The 16,774-nt window shown below is 43.8% G+C and overlaps 1 protein-coding gene across 1 annotated transcript; it reads right to left on the minus strand.

Moving 5' to 3' along the window:
- Nucleotides 1–3,730: 3,730 nt before the first annotated feature.
- On the minus strand, nucleotides 3,731–16,387 carry LOC146191506 (uncharacterized). Its single transcript, XM_084599964.1, has 2 exons — nucleotides 16,169–16,387; nucleotides 3,731–3,940 (listed from the first exon to the last, which is right to left on the minus strand). Exons 1-2 carry the CDS (start codon nucleotides 16,346–16,348, stop codon nucleotides 3,803–3,805), a joined length of 318 nt encoding a protein of 105 aa, XP_084456090.1. The 5' UTR covers nucleotides 16,349–16,387; the 3' UTR covers nucleotides 3,731–3,802.
- Nucleotides 16,388–16,774: the final 387 nt, after the last annotated feature.

Raw genomic sequence — 16,774 nt, forward strand, 5'->3', positions numbered from 1 at the left:
ATCCCCTGATATCACATATGGCTGCATGTACTTTGACATCTTGAAATCTGCCTCCTTGTTGAGAAGAGGTACCGCTAGCTGGGGACAATTGCCCGACCTCTTGCTCAACTCTACTTCTAATTTCCGGAGCTCAATTTCTAGCTCCCGCTTTTTTGCTTCTCTTTCAATTTCACGCTCTTTCTGCTGTCTGAGCTGTTCCTTTTTTTGACCGATGAGGTTCCATGCTTCACTGAGCTCCTCATCATCGGTTCCCAGATCAGTGATTGCCTTTATAATCAAGGGTTTTCGTGCCAAACCACTTGTATCAATTCCCAATTCCTCACACAATAGCAACAGGTCCGGTTTCTGCAGCTTTTGTAGGTCCATGATCGCTCCGAGTGTCGGCTACTTCCAAAACAACTGTGCAAACTACCAACCTAAAGGCGTTTCCACACTCTCTTTACCAGTTCTAAAATCTAACCCTGTTCTAGAACCTGGTCCACATCAGAAGAAAAGCCAAGCACTCACCCACACATGCGATCGATGTTCCGAGCTGCCCTCTTGTTGGCCGATTGTTGCTCCTGCTTGTTGCTTGAGATGCCACCTCCGATCACAAGATGTTGTGGCTTGTAGCTTCAGATCCACCTCCAATCACCAGATGTTGTGGCTTGCAGATTCAGATCCCAACGCTGGTCACCAGTGTTGGGGCTTTATCCCACCGCTGCCACCAGTTGTCGTGACGCTGGGGCTATGTCGACCCGGCCTTCACTTGGTAGCGTGCAGAGACTCGGGGTTGAAATAGGATTGAATCTTCGAAGTTGGTGAAATATGTACAAGCAGGTTTAATGGCACTTTGAGAAACTTATTTACAAGATTATTTACACGAAAAAGAAGGGTACATTAACAAAATGGCAAGCGTTAAGAGTTCATAGCGAGAAGCGACTGGATGAGCCGTTTACCCAGGGCCCAGAGCGACATTTCGTGCTCTGCAGCGTCCTTAAAAACCCCCTATGTCCAGCCCCTCTCTGAAGATGCTGACCAACCAAATCCAGGGCACGCCCCTCAGGTATCGGCATCCAATCGAACACATCACTGCACTGATGGTCTGAAGCACTGACTGGTCCGGCATTCATTCGTTGGGCGTGATCACTTGTTGGCGGGAAAAGCTTGGGAACGGCGAGGAGAGGAGGTACATTTCTATTCTTCAGCAAAGAAACCACAGGCTGGTTCTGACAAGGGGTTTTACTTCTCAGAAACCCGAGTGCACGTGGCGCCGCATAGGGCTCCCAACATGGTCCCTTTTCGACAATTGCAAATCTTTCCTGCATTCCCGGGAAATCACTTAATGGCCGTATGAGTCATGCTCCTTTCTTGTCCTGCACGTCAGCGGACATGTCACTCTGTCGTCTCCTTTGGATAGGAGGCATTCATCACTGGAGGATAGCACTTCTCGACTGGAAGGGTGAACAAAAGAAAGAAAGCACTTCCTGCTATTTCCCGCAGGGGGACGTTTCTTTGTGTTTTTCCAGACGTTCTCTTGACAGGGTCAATTTGGCATTTGCAGGTTGTCCACAAAGCAAAACATGCTTACAAAACAGGATTCCTGGAAACAGGCTCACTTAGAGCCATTGGACCATCACCACATATTCACAAAACTTATCCATGCCCACAGGCGAACAATAGAGCGCGCAATTGCGGATGCTTGGTCGTAACATATATATATATATATATATATATATATATATATATATATATATATATATATATATATATATATATTGCGAATTATACATCTCTCAAAACTAAAATTTTGCATCACGCGGAGTATGTGTGTGAACGACACATTGTTTTATCTTTTCATATGGTTTGGAAGAATCAGCCAACCGGTCACTACGAAAAAAAAAGTTAGGGATACGTGTTCCGAATGGGCGCCTACAATATGTTACCCTGCTAAATATCATAGCGAAATCAGCTCTGATAAGCAAGAGAATGCTATCGAGGTGACGAAGAGGGACTGCTTTTCAGTGCTTATATTTGTATGCACATGTGCAAAACCAAATGAATAAAAAAAAATAATAGATACGGGGATGCATAAATGTAGATGCAACGCCAGAGCTGGCACAGTAAAGCGGTTACGATGGCTCCGAAAAGACGAACAGCTGCGAAGACCAGAAAGGTCTGGTACAGCGAGCCCAACGGGCGGCAGCAGCCAGCGGAGCCCTGGACTGAGGGCAACCGACCATTGTAAAAAGTGGACGAAGTCGACGGAGAAGACTCTTGTGGATACAACAAGCAGACATCTCTGAAGACGTCCAAAAACCGCCAAATAATATAGGACTAAATAAAGTTTTTCCTCCTCCTCCTCCTCGGCAGAGTTCAGCACCGAGGAAAGTGATTTTAACAAGTTCTAGGACGAAGACGAAGAGGCGTCCGTGTGCTGTGCGATGTCAGCGCACGTTAAAGATCCCCAGGTGGTCAAAATTACTCCGTAGCCCTCCACTACGGCTCCTCTCCTTTCACTTTCACTCCCACCTTCCTCCCTTCGCTTACGGCGTGGTTCAGGTGTCCACAAAGACAAGTGTGACAGATACTGCATCTTTTCCTTCCTCTGAACCACTTATTATTATTATTATTATTATTATTATTATTATTATTATTATTATTATTATTATTATTATTATTATTATTATTATTATTATTATTATTATTATTATTATTATTATTATTATTATTATTATTATTATTATTATTATTATTATTATTATAGGACTGAAATAAAAGCAGTACGATAAAACGCATGGATTTATTTTTGGACAAAGAATGATTGATTACGCATTGCACACGGCTTGCTCATAACCTAAGAAAAACCCTATTTCCAACCGAAATTTGTTCCTGCGGACTAAGGGCTATGTAAATTATTTTGAGCCATAATTTACCCCTGCGGACTACAGTCGGGAAATTACGGTACAATCAACTGCGCATAACATTTCACCAGAAAACAAATCACTGAAAAATATTTGAGTCAAATAAATCCATGCGGAAAAGAGAGGTACGGATACAGGGCTAGAACTTCGTTTCCTCGCACTACTCCAAATCGATGCTGTTCTTTCCTGCGCTGCTCATCAAACTGGAACAAACGAACCTCACCTTTTGTACTCTATGTCCGTCCAACCTATTTCCAAGGACGCTGGATTGAATCCCGGCCTCGGCGGCCGCTTTTCGGTGGAGGCGAAACGGAGTGGCGTCCGTGTGCTGTGCGATGTCAGTGCACGTTAAAGAACCCCAGGTGGCCGAACCTTCCGGAGTCCTCCACTACGCCGTCTCTCATAGCCTGAGTCGCTTTGGGACGTTAAACCCCACAAACCGACCAACCTATTTCCACTCTTGGTGTGCTCACAGCCAAACTTTGACCACTTCCTCTCACACGCGGCAATGAAAGCTGCGACAAATGTAGCAGAAACCTTCTAGACCATGAAAAGTGTCATGTCTTTTTACAACCATGTAAATGTGGCGCAACATGTGCCTGGAAGAAAAAAAAAAAAACTGCTGTTTCAAGGCAGCTACACATCTTGATTATGATAAATAATTTATATTTTCGGATAAAACCTTCTTATTTTTCTTGTTTTTCCTTTCCTTCAAAATTTCCGGAAAATTTACATCCCTAGTCATAGGGCGCAAAGTTATAACAAATAATCCAACTCCGAAACCTTTAGAAATGAGACAGAGATAAAGTAGTTAGTCGATTCATTTTACTGCAAAGAACGGAAATCGTCAAGAGGAAAAAAATGAGAGGGAGGAGCAAATCCGGCGACTATATCAGCTTTCACCAGTGAAGTAAGTCCGGAAACGTCTCCAACGTTCTGCTTTGTGTAGTCTGGCGAACTTTAGGTGTGACGTCATCGGGCTTCGACGCCAGCGGCTCCTGAGACTCAACCTCCCTGCCCTGTAGCCATACAGAGTCCTGCACAGAAATGACAAGCATAACTGTAACAAGCAGTCCTACTTCAGAAATTCAGGCGTTAATAATGAAATCATCGCGCGTCTGCAAACTCCCACACTTTTCCTACGGCTGGCATGCTCTAGATCGACTGTCTGGTCCACCAATACGGCGCAGTAAAGCTGAAGAGAAACAGCAGTAGACTATTTCCAAAGAATGGTGTTGTAATTAACGGCACTATAGAAATCATGTAATAATGATTTCAGCAAAATTAGGCCACACTATCCTGCTTTCCTCCAAGGCGCGTAGAATATCCATATTGCAACGAATGAATAAATGTGATTATTCATAAGACAACCGGCAAAGGGAAAGGTGAAGAATGATGGCTGAGCAACAAACATGACTGCTCAAGTCTCCATCGTGGTCTCGGCATTATATTATCAGAGCAAGGTATATCTTTCCGTGCGAATATCTATAAATTTGATGTGCTCGATATTGTCGAGAGCATCATCGGATTACGGATATGTTTAGCACTCAACAGATAAAACATTATTCGCCGTACATGCCCGAGTGCCGCTTTACAGGCGATCGAGAGACCACAGGAAGAGCCCTGCAGCTTTTTTCTACTAACTTGTTTGGTTTGGTTTGTGGGGTTTAACGTCCCAAAGCGACTCAGGCTATAAGAGACGCCGTAGTCGAGGACTCCGGAAATTTCGACCACCTGGGGTTCTTTAACGTGCACTGACATCGCACGTTACTACTCAGTTGTGAAGATGATTTATACTGAAATATGTGCGTACGCTAAGAGATGTGACAACAAAAAGCGTTAGTTGAATGAAAACATCGTCCTGTTGTCAGCAGTAAGTCCTATACAGTCGCAAGTAAATGTGACTCTATATATGATACCCTATACAGCGACATTTTCTCAATCAGCTCGTTTAATCAATTAAGTACGGAGGGACCTTAAGACTACTTCAGTGTTGTGAATGCAAAAACTTGAGATGGAGCACAAGTCGATTAAGGTGGCTTGAGAGGTGGATTGTGTTAGATTAAGATGTAGATTAAGGAGATTTAAATGGTGCATTCAAGTATTTACGTCTATAAATAGCAGTGACCATAAATAGAACAGCAGATACCCAGTGACTATTCAGATGTCGTAATGCTAATATCTGGGGACCACTTCGCTGGAGTCCGCTGCCGCCGAGTTCCACTGCTAATGGTGCATACAAGGCCCCCGCCTTGATAAAGGTAGCAACGTCATCAATCGAGTACAGCCCTCTGCAAAAAGAGCGATATACAGGCACCAGAGCGAAAGCGGCTGCCGCACATCCACATGTACCCTTTCCACGTTCTAACCGATGCGGCAGCCGTTTTTAGTAACGCCTCTTCCGTTACTCTGCTGACGAAATACACGGTGCGTCGATCTCACAGCTCCATATTTCAAGTGTGTTTGGGATTTCAAGTGCGGTCAGGGTGTTTGAAAGGTCAAAAATGTCCCTTCTAAGTAGATATTTCGCGATAATGGAAACGATCAGTTGTTCATTATTTAATTCTGTGCCAGTATTCTTGGCAGTATCATGATGACACCGAAAATGGTCAGCACAACTTCCTCTCCGCGCTTTACTATCTATTGACGGTAGTAGAACATCATATCTCTGTTGCCGATGATCTTCATTTATTAGCATTTTGCTAACCGCTGATAATTAATAACAAGTCTTTAAAAGTATTACCGACGAGTTATGCAGAACTTAACAAACGATATGATACTTTGCAATTTTTGCATGCAGTCAAAATATTCTGAAAATAAGCATCCACTTTCTCTTTCTGAAAATATTTTGATAGACTAATGTTTTCTTCTTCAGTCGGGAGTTGCTGGGTGCGTGTCTGTCTGCTTTCAGATCATTTTTTTTTTTTTCATTTTTGTTCTTCAATAGGTCCTTCCCGTTGCTTTCGTTTTCTTTCCGTTCTAAATAATTTTTAACTAGTTGTCACTTTCTAGTGACATTTTTCGCGGGTACATGTATCATTACATATATTTGCCAGCAATGGGTTGCACGTAGTCACCACGACTGCTCAAATTCCAATTATCCGCAGCCGCAACTGTATCATTGGCTTTCAGTGTTGTTTAGAGTAACGCTCTCAGCGGCTTTGCAGGTTCCAAAGGGATCTCCGAAGGAAGTTTTGAGATATTATGAGCCATTTGCTGAGCTAAAGAACTCGATCCCATCCGCGTATCTTTGAAAAGAATAGGGCTTCATAAGGAAATGAACACCTGGTGTGGATAGGTGGACACAAAAACACATATCGCCGTGCAGTATAAGACGCGAAAACCTATTTGTCCCTTGCCAGAAATGAGTGATATATCAGATTCCGCTTAAGTGTGACCGCACATATGTCGGTCAGGCAAGCCGCTGTCTTGGTGTCTGCACAGATACGTGGGAATTCAAATTCAAAGAAGAAAGGTAATTGAAGCAAACTTCTAATTCATTGTAACCAATGCAAGAAATACGGCCCGTTGTTCGACCAGACACACGTTCTGCGAGCGCAACAAGACAGAAAGGGCAGATAAATCTATGAAGCTTTTGTTATTCATACGAGGGGACAGACCCGTCTTAGCTCGACTTCAACTGAGCCCCTGAAGAATTAACTTATTTTTCTTATTTCTCGTAGTTCTTAATCATAGTGTTTTTCTATCGGTACTTATTTGCTTAGGGAGGGGAAGAAAAAAAGAAGCCGCTTATGTGTTAGCAGTGTCAGTGCTTGTATTTTCTTCCTGTGTTTTTGTGTCGTTTGCGCTGCATTAGAATATTGTAGTGAACTAGTCTAAAGCAACTAACCCGAAATGTTACCATCAATCAATGATATTGCAAAGACGAGTTGCATTTCTTTTGTGTTGAAATCATATAGGATTCTCTGTGAACGTTACACATTTGAAGCACACAATACAAAATGATCGAGTCTTATCAACTCTCCACGTTAAACTATAAAAGCGGGAAAACTACAGCCCGGGCTTAAATCTCCTCTCGTGTATTGGTTTCCTTCGCTGAGTTCAAGATATAACGAGAAAGAGGTTCCCCGGGGAATTGATAGTGGGATTATGTTTCATATAGGCACGCAAAAATATTGGTTTGGATATGTGGTCAAACGTTATATAGAACTTGGATCCCAAGCACTTGTTTACGCTTGTGAGAAATTGGTAGAAGAAGAAGAGGGTTGAGAGATTATTTAATTTGAATATCATTGGCTAAACTTTACGAGTCATGCGAGGGACAAAAAGTCAGCAACGCCGAGGACAAATCTGACCACCTGCTGCATTAGGGGGGACACGTAGGAAAACCTTCGTTGACAGCTATATACTTGAACTCCATGCCTCGTCGGTATCAATCAGTAATCGATGAGAATGGCCTGCATACGATGTACTGACTACGTTAGATAATTTTGAAAAATCATTTCTTGAAACTGGTGCCTCATTTTCTAATAAAAGCATAGGCGTGTATTGCTGCCGCAAAAACAAATATTGCTAAACGCAAGCCCTGTCCGAAACAAGGCATTCTCTTTAGAATAATTATTTATATAATTTTATTTTAACTGCTACCTCGTTCTGTAAATCATGGAACAAAATTAGTGATATTTAGAGAAAGAAATACATGTTACCTTGCGTTCGCAGAGGTTGTGTCGTGGTCCTGCGAACTCCTTTAGATTCATTCAATATTGTGAATTATTATTATGTTTAATTGCATTTGAGGTATTATATTCGGTCTGCTATCGACCGCGAAAGGCATGTCTCAATATTTCTTAATTTCTATAAAGGCTTTTATTTCGTTTGTTGCAGAGAAAAGGTATAGATTGGTTGGCAGCTGGTAAATATAACAATGACATGGGTGTTAATCCTTCTGTAGACAATTAGAAAAATATTTAAAACTCCGAATCTTTCAAATGGTTTCGACAATGTTATTAACGAACCAACAAAAATAACTGAATGGTAGTCTGTAGTAGATATATTCATAACAAGTTTTTCAACACAAGATTTGTATCTTGTGTTGGAGCCTTTCATATTCCATTAGTGACCATCTTCCTGAACTTTTTGTTTACTTATGTTGCTTACGTGATGCCGACATTACAAAATATTCGCTTTGCTGGAATCTTTTACCAGACAATAATTGATGCCACCCTTAACCTTTAAAAATCAGCTAATGTGAATTCGTGATATAAACGATGCTAGAATACGCCCATAACGTTTCTGTATATCTTTAAAAGTTTGCACTACGTTCATTTTCGCGTTGAAAGACGGCAGAGAAATGGAAACGTTATAAAGCCATCGGTCACACAACTGTATGTATCAATAAAGGAGGTAAAAGAAGCTCTGTAGACTATTTCTGAACACCTGTAATTTAGATGACTTACCGTTTTGAAATAGCATCGGAAGTTATAACTAATGAAGAAACTGCGCATTTCACTCAAAGGGGGCTTCTTATCATTTACGCACATCAAAAACGTGCCAAGTGAGCTACTTTGGGACAATCTATTGTGCCGCGATAACCTACATAAATCCAGACTAATTAATGGCGAATATTTACACGAGGCGGTACTGCTCTCAAAAATGTTCCCGCTTGAACTTTCAAAGAAATCATTCAATTCTACCAATTCAGCCATTCAATAAGCCCTGCAAGGGCCTCACAAAGGCAGAGGAGCGCATTCTCCTTCGTCTTAATTTTACACCAAAGCTTTACTGTGCCCGGCAGTATTAAAATACTTTCACCCCACTTGCGCGGGGAAATGGCCGCACTGTGAGGAAAAGTCTCCGGCCATTTGCCACATGGTGTGGGTATGTCAAAAAACACCTATCTATCACCCTTACCCAACCCTTCCCGGGAGAATGGGGAGGCGGCTTTGCTCGGCTGCTCTGACCTGACGGCGCAACGGGCCCAGGCCGCGGCTAACACGCCAATGGGATCCTGTAAGAGAGAGCCCGTCTAGTAATTGTAAGGGGCGGCCCCTTACCGACCGGTGTCGTAACATCCCTGTATATAAAATAAATGTTTTTTGAAGCGGAAGGTTCACTACGCCAGCCAGCTCTCAGTGGCAGGCGGTAGCTGGCAGCTGACATGGCCGCGTACTTACTTTACTTAACGTTGCCTGACGCATGGCCGGTCTCGAGGGAGAGCGCGTTTCTCTCTTCTCTTACGGCCTCTCCAATGGGGTCTGTTTCCACCGCCCGCCGCGCCTCGGTGGGGTCGCCACCGCCCCACTGCTGCTCCTTCGCTACAGCCGTTCACGCGCAAGGGAAACACGCGCTCGCTCTTTGCTCCGCCCGCATCGGTTGCAACCGGCAGGTTCTGATATTTCACCCCTTATGGCTTATAGGAAGAAGCCGTAATCAGCGTCTGATTTATCGTGTATGAGCAATAAAATAGTCAATAATGCGCGTGCGCGCGAGAGCGCGCGCGCCTTCGTCAGTGCTGTCGCGCACGGTCGAATGAAGTTTCGGGTGCACTTACATCAACACTTTTTGCTCCTAAATTTTTCACAAAAATATATGTACCATTTTACGCAGTGTGCCTTTGAAAGCTGTAAGCAGGTAGAGCGCGACCTGACGCTAGTGCATGGCAAACTGTTCGGTGGATATTCTGTCAACCGCTGCCGTTTTCGTTTAGAGCAAAAGAGGCACTGACGAAAATTCATAGCACGTCTCAGATTCAGAGTAAGGATCAAACATTTACGCATACAGTTAAAATTTCAGTTGTCTAGTGAAGTGGGCTGTTCTAGCTTCGTTTAAAACAAATCAGTAGGTTGAAAGACAGCAGATGTATACGTAGTCTCGCCAATGACGCACACGTAGACAGTCATAGTTTAATACAGTGATAAAAAAAACGACATTTAATAGAGGAAATGAGCGTAAGCACATATGCATAATTGAAAATTGCAGCAAGCAAAAAAAAAATGTCCTTCCAAGTTAACACATTGCACTCATTCATCAAAACGGTACATGCGGCTAGAAAATTAAAGTCTCAAAATCTTTCTGGACGGTTTGTGCACATAAGGAGCTGGCCTTTCGTTCCTGTCTGTCACCTTCTTAGCATAATTGACAAGAAGTATTCTGAGAAATTTCTTACATATTAAAGAAGCGGACCTTATAGCATGGCTATTGTCAATGCCTTCCGGACAACTCAGCCAAGGTGAGTCCTCAAGTGCTGGCTGGATTAAGATTTGTAGGACTTCAAGGACATTTGTGTATGGTAGGTGCACGACAGCTTTTTCAAAAAGAGACACAACCTTGTCCAAGAGGGCTACAAACTCTGGTTTTGGATAATGCGGTCCGCTAGAATCTTGTCCTCGCAGAATAGTGTACATGGGGCTGCTTCTTTCGCTGGTTTCAAGAAGGATAGCACAAGCGTCACACCCGAAGTCACTGATTAACTTCACAATGTATCCAGCGACGTAAGCTAAACCAGAATACGTGACAGTGGGTAATGGGATGACAGGAGATACCATCACTTCTTTCAGTTCCTCGGTTACTGATTGCGGCAGAGCTGAAATGATTTCGTCGGTGTCGACACTAGGTGCCTAGGCGCGCAATACAGCGCGACATACAACTCCTATAGTCACCTCTGAATAAATAGCACAGAGAAAAGCTTTTATATCCATTATTGAGGAGTGTCCCTTGAGTAACAGTGGCGCATGTGTAATAAGCAAAGCATTCTACCAAAATAATGGGGCAGCGATTGCTCTCTAAGGCAAGCATTACTGCACAGATAGCTACAAGGAACTATTAGTTCAAAAACATACTAGAAAAAGAATGAAAATATTTCTAGGAATTAGTGCTTGAAATAGATTTCCTGTTGTTTTCATAAAATAACATGATATCATGTAAACATTTCATTAAACCAACGTTTATTTGCAAAATTAAAATAATGTTTATAATACAACATAAAACATTTGCTGGTCTATAAATTATAGCAAAATTGAAAACAAAACTTAAAAGCGTTTACTCTGACGTTATACTAATACTTTATGTCATGTAAGCATTTTGCAACTTACATTATATTTTTATAAAATTATTTTCATCTTCGGTGTTACCTCGATGGTTTCTCATCTAGCGCTGAAAGACGGTTTTGCCATTGTTGCTGTTATGTTTGCCTTGAAGAAGCTTCGATGTGATCACTGCTCATTCACTTTTTTTATTCATCTTCTTGTACAAGCTTGGGAAAAAATTAAGATTAAAATGAACAAAAGTAGATACCATGCCGCAATACATGTCATATGCTTGTCGAGCGTTTGCTGAGCGACAGTGTTTTTTAATATAAAGACTCCATTCACGTGCGTAGCACGCTGACAAGATGCCGCTGCAGCATCTACCTTCTGTAATTTTTCATTTAGGGGCTGCACTCACCACGAAACCAGCGGGCGACAGCGCGAAACCAGGCAAAAGCCACCCGCCGCCACTGAAGCAGATGCGGAGCGAACAGTGAGCAGGTCGCGCCCCTTGCGGCGGCGGAGAGCGTGACTCAAGGAGAAAAGTTCCCATTGTTCACGCGGCGATTGAGAAGGCCGTAAGAAAAAGCGCGCGCTCTCTCCCTCGAGACCGGTCGTGCCTGACGTTACGTTTGGCCGGAGCTGCCAACTCGGCCTCTCCTTTCATTTGGGAGGGCGATATCAGACGCAGCCTGCCAGTACCCTTGCACACCCCTAGGCCACGCAGGCACGTTGATACAGCTTGGTTAAAGCGGGGTTTTATATGTTGGCTGCTAGCCTACGCTGTCGAGTCGTATTCTTAAAGGCGGAGATTAAGTGTCCCCCATTATTCGGCCACATGCGTAGCCAGGCAAAAGAAGCTTCCGCTTCCTTCTAGGTTTAACCAGAGCTAAACCACAGCTAATTTGTTTTTCATTCAAGGAGCCAGAGGACAAAGTGCGGCTATGAGTATATACTGCGCCGTCCGTCCCCCAGAACCTCCGGCTTCTTGACATTCAAAAACGTGGTGTGACCTTGACCTGATTAAGTGTAGGCGCCTATCTTACTTTATACTGAGTCTTCCTTTCCCAAGACATAAATTAAAGAGAAAAATATAAAAAAAATACAACCTGACTAAAAAGGTGGTGTTACAGGGATCACCGTGGCTACTCTCACAGCTTTCGCTCGTATCACTAAGTATAAGCAATTCTTAAACCCTCACATGTTTTTCCTCTTCATGCCGGTGTTACTGTAAACTATCGTCCTGCTATACGTCTGACTATCTGAAATGTCTCTATGCGATATTTACAGCCCATGTGTCCTGCAAATCGGATGTGAACTAGTTATTGACAAATATTTATTAAATAACCGGTGTAATCGGTCGTCTCGGATGCACAATTTTCATAAGAAAAATAAATATTGGCTTGAAATTCTCTTCTCTCTTCTGTTACACGTTAGCAGTTGCCAACTGATCTGCGGTACCGCAAATATATATATTCTCGAATTTACAAAGAAAAAAAAAAGAAGTTCACAGTGATGGATATGTAATGCAACTGCAGATATTTTTCACAGTGCTCATGCTATTATCAAGCTCAGAAACTATGCCGCGACCATTTGAGTGCAAGATTTAAATATTACGTAGGAATAGATATACAAGACCTATAGTCAGATACAGGTCAAGAAAGAAGCGGCATCCACCTATCAAAGGACCCCCCTCCAGCCAATAGCTGCCGAGGTATATACCATGGCGTCACGGCCGACCGCTTTGCACCTACGAGTAGCGCTTGGAACGTGGTTTCTTCGAGTGAGTCCGTGCTGGCAAATAGTTCCTAAATGCTTCGTGAGTTCCAAAAATAATACATATATACTCGATTCGATCGATAGTCGTTTGCTCATTAGTGTACAACAGGTAAAACGATGAATTCTGATGGTGAATTTCAGCACTGTCGAGTTTTCACGAAACCCCTTCGTTGTTCTGCGTTTCACTGCATCTCTTTTCCGCCATGGAGCCCTAGGCCTCATTCTCACAGCCGGTGCTCCTCTCCGTCGCGGCGGCACCGGCGGGGGACACCGCACGACGGATGGAGCGGCGCGATGTTCAAACATAAAGCGCCGCCGGACGCCGTCAAACCTGTTCGGGCGGGGCTTCGCCGCTCCCACGTGACTCTACGTCAGAGCGCTTTTTTTTTCTCCAGCAAGAAAAAGAAATACGAAGGGCGGCTGCCCTCCCTGCAGCGGTGGAAGTCGTGTACTCAGAGTCTGTACGGGAAAAAAAAAAAAAAAAAAAAAAAAGGGAAGCGTGCTGTCTCACGTGCTCTAGCAGCAGTTTGGAGCTAGAAAGCGTTTTCATCTCAGCTTTGGTAACGGTACAAACACCACGCGTACTGCGCCAAAACAAATGAGTATAATTATAGCAAGCATGTATTAAACCACAGAAAGTTATGCTCACTCCAATAAAATTATTCTTCGCAATCAGCACAATCACAGAAAACGTAATGAACTATTCTATCAATAAAAGAATTGTTCGCGACAACATGGCAAGATGGTTTTGATACAAGTATTAAAAAATCAAGTTAGAATAGCGCCGACTGAAATATTTCACGCAAATCTGTCGGAAGTCGAGGTTAGCTGTGACGTCCTGCATATTGCAAAATTAAATAAAATCGGCATTTTTTGTTAGCCTCTCGTGCTTTGGTGCTTCAGTAGCTGTACGAAACACCACGCAACTCAAGAATGCTATCAATGTAAGCATTGTTCACCAGCAATGAAACGTTCCTGTCGATACCACCATTCGTGATATTAAGGTAGCGCTTAATATTTCGCTATCACCTGCAAGTGCAAGCAATGCGCGGCTTCAAAAGCGGTGGCTTCCTCTTGAAACGCAGTTTCGTCACAGCTTTTTTTTTTTTTTTTAAGGGTTCTCTCTCTTGCGGGGAGGTTGCGACCTTTTCTTGCATTTCTTTTCCCCATTGATATGCTTTTTCTTTACTTGCTTTCTTAGACCTCCTCCCCTTGACGAAGTTTTCTTGCCGCGCCATTTACCCGCTGTCTGCATTTTTTTCTCTCTCTTTTCTTTGTTCAGTTTTGTCCTCTGCTCCTTTCCTCACCTCGTCCATTACCTCTTCCTTTCCCTTCTTCATCTGTGTGGCAGTCGTTTTGACTTCTTTACTGTCTCGAACCTTGTTTGCCACTCCGTACTTGTTTTTGGTTCGGGCTGTGTCTATATAATGGCTCTTAGCTTAACTTGTGAGCCGCATGCTTTACATGATTTCAATTTGTCAAGAACCTGTTCTGCGTTTGGATTAACTTAGGTTGGTGAGAAAAACTACCAGATTAACTATTTGCAACGAGGTACCGTTTGCGTAGCTCCAAAATGAAAGTGAGTGAAATTCTAATTATGCTATTTGAAAATAGTGTTACCTCAGCATCTCAGATAAAAAAAAAAATTACCCGTCTCTTATATTCCGCTTTTAATGTCGCGACTTCTCGCAGCAGTTCAGAGTTGGAACGCCTTCTTATGTCAGCCTCAGTACAAGCACCGCACGTACTACGGAACAACAAATAGGTACCGATATATATCAAGCCAGTATCCAAGCTCAGCATTAATGCGCACATCTATATTATTATTCATGGCAGTCAGCGAAGTCGAAGAAATCTATAGGAACATATATAATAACTCCGTCATCAATAAAGGAATGAGTCGCCAGAACTTGCAAAATTTCTTTTGATACACCCATTCAAACATACAACTGAAATATCGTTAAGTTTTGCAGGAGGTCATGTTTAGCTGCGACACCCGGTGCATTAAAAAAAAAAAGAAAAAAAGAAACGGCAGCTGTTGTCTTCTTGTCAGCGCGCGCTTCGCGGGGCGCCAAACAGGAGGGCAATCCCCGCTTTTTTTTTTCTCTGTGCTCGCGCACCGCCGTCTGCATGCGAGCCCGCGATGGCCGCGCGGCCGCTCCGCCAGCGCTCGCTCGGTCGCGACACACAAGCCATGACGTTGAGTCACGTGAGAAAAGCGAGCGCGCTCACTGGTCCGTCTTTCGTGGGGCGGAGTCCGCCGCTCGCCGGACCGGCGGCGCCTTGGAGCAAAACCCCACGGCGCCGGCCACTCGATTTCGGGGAGTACTGGCACCATTAACTCCCCTTCTCGGGCGAGCGCCAGCGCGACGGAGGCGACGGAGGAGAGAAAAACCGGCTGTGAGAATGAGGCCCTACAAGGTGACACGGCTGGCGACACCGACGGACGGACGCGACAACCGGAGGCGGCCATTTTGGTAAAAGTTGCGAGACCGTGAGCGCGGAAGAACACGTTTTCCTGTTTTTTTTTTTTTTTTTTTTTTTTTTTTCGTGTGCGCCGCGACGTCACACATTTGGAGCGATGCCACTGAAATGGAGGGGGAGGGGGAGGGGGTCCTTTGAGGGCTGTTTGCCGCTTTTTTATTGACCTGTATCTGACTATATGGACGTACTGGAACAATTATAAAGGAGCTCTACCACATTTTAACTGTGGTATGGAATGCCTGTGCTTTGTTTTTTGCGATCATGTTTAAACGATTCTCAATTATTTTCGATGTAAGGGTTGTTGCCCATAATCGGGTTGACAACAAGCAGTGGTTAAAAGAATTTGGGGGACACTTAAGCTCCGTTTTTAAGGGTATATGATGCGTCAGCGTTAATGGCTCCAGTTTGCGGCTAATCTCATACGAATCCTCGTTTACGTACATTCACTTTGCTACTCGTTTAAGTAGTAACATTTTATTTGTGCTTCGATTATCCCACAGATACTCATCAGCATACAGCCTAATCCCCGCTTCAAGCAAGTAATACGAACGTGCCTGCGGGGCCTATAGAGGCAGCGTGTCGAACTCGGAATGCAAGGGTTCTGTTACGCTGAGTTTCGATCTCTGTCTCCCACTTCGAAGCTGAATCCGATTTGACAGCTTCTGACATGTCACGTGGTGTCGTGACGTCAAACAACCCGGCGACCAATCGGCGACCGTGGCCATGTCACCTGCTAAAGCCATATGCCCGTTGTTTTTCGCTTACAGCATCGACGCCGGACTTTTTTTAAAGAACAGGGCGTTGAACGCTACCGCGTTAAAACTACTGCATCGATGACGGTAACGGAAGTCCAAGCGGGGAGGCATGCACGTGTTTATAACCATACCATGCATATATATATATATATATATATATATATATATATATATATATAGAGAGAGAGAGAGAGAGAGAGAGAGAGAGAGAGAGAGAGAGAGAGAGAGAGAGAGAGAGAGAGAGAGAGGAGGCCCGGGATACCTTGAGCGCTGCTGTGGTGACGAGACCGACGTCTTTGCAGTGCTTCTTTTTCTGCGCGTAGATGAGGATGCCGAAGGTGAAGATGAACATGATGGCGATCATGATCACGAAGTATGCGATCAGAGAGCCAGTCAGTCCATGGGCTCGGGCGTCGTTCGGGTCCTCCTTGTAGAACTGCATGGTCCCCCGCGTCGATGGCTGCTATGCACACAGAGCGTGCATGCGCTGCGCGGACCAGAGGACGGCATCAACGCTGTGACGTATTTGTGACGTATTTGTGACGTATTATGACATGCATTCAGCTTGGCAAGACTCGTAATCCCATTATTGCATTCTTCTTACTATAAGTATGGTTCTAGTATTCAGCGGAGATTCAAAGTGCTATGCAATAATCAATAAGTCTTCCAGGATCCAGAAATATGTTTAAGATGAGGTAAGGGCGCACAAACGTAAACAATGGTTTATTTCCGACGTTCCGGCCGGGGCCCGGCCTATATATATATATATATATATATATATATATATATATATGAGATCGTGAGATCGAGCTCCATGTCTACATCAACCACTGGGAGATAGAGGAGCAAAGGGCATGTGCTGACTCGC

This window comes from Amblyomma maculatum, chromosome 4, assembly GCF_055883805.1.
Source record: "Amblyomma maculatum isolate TAMU_Amacu chromosome 4, ASM5588380v1, whole genome shotgun sequence".
Taxonomy (NCBI): domain Eukaryota; kingdom Metazoa; phylum Arthropoda; class Arachnida; order Ixodida; family Ixodidae; genus Amblyomma; species Amblyomma maculatum.

What these genes read in the sequence shown, in the direction of transcription:
- LOC146191506 (XM_084599964.1), bottom strand. Translation starts at nt 16,348, where the DNA reads ATGCAGTTCTACAAGGAGGACCCGAACGACGCCCGAGCCCATGGACTG. An exon ending in TCACCACAGCAGCGCTCAAG is followed by an intron (nt 3,941 to 16,168) that starts GTATCCCGGGCC and finishes ATTTCTGTGCAG; the next exon opens with GACTCTGTATGGCTACAGGG.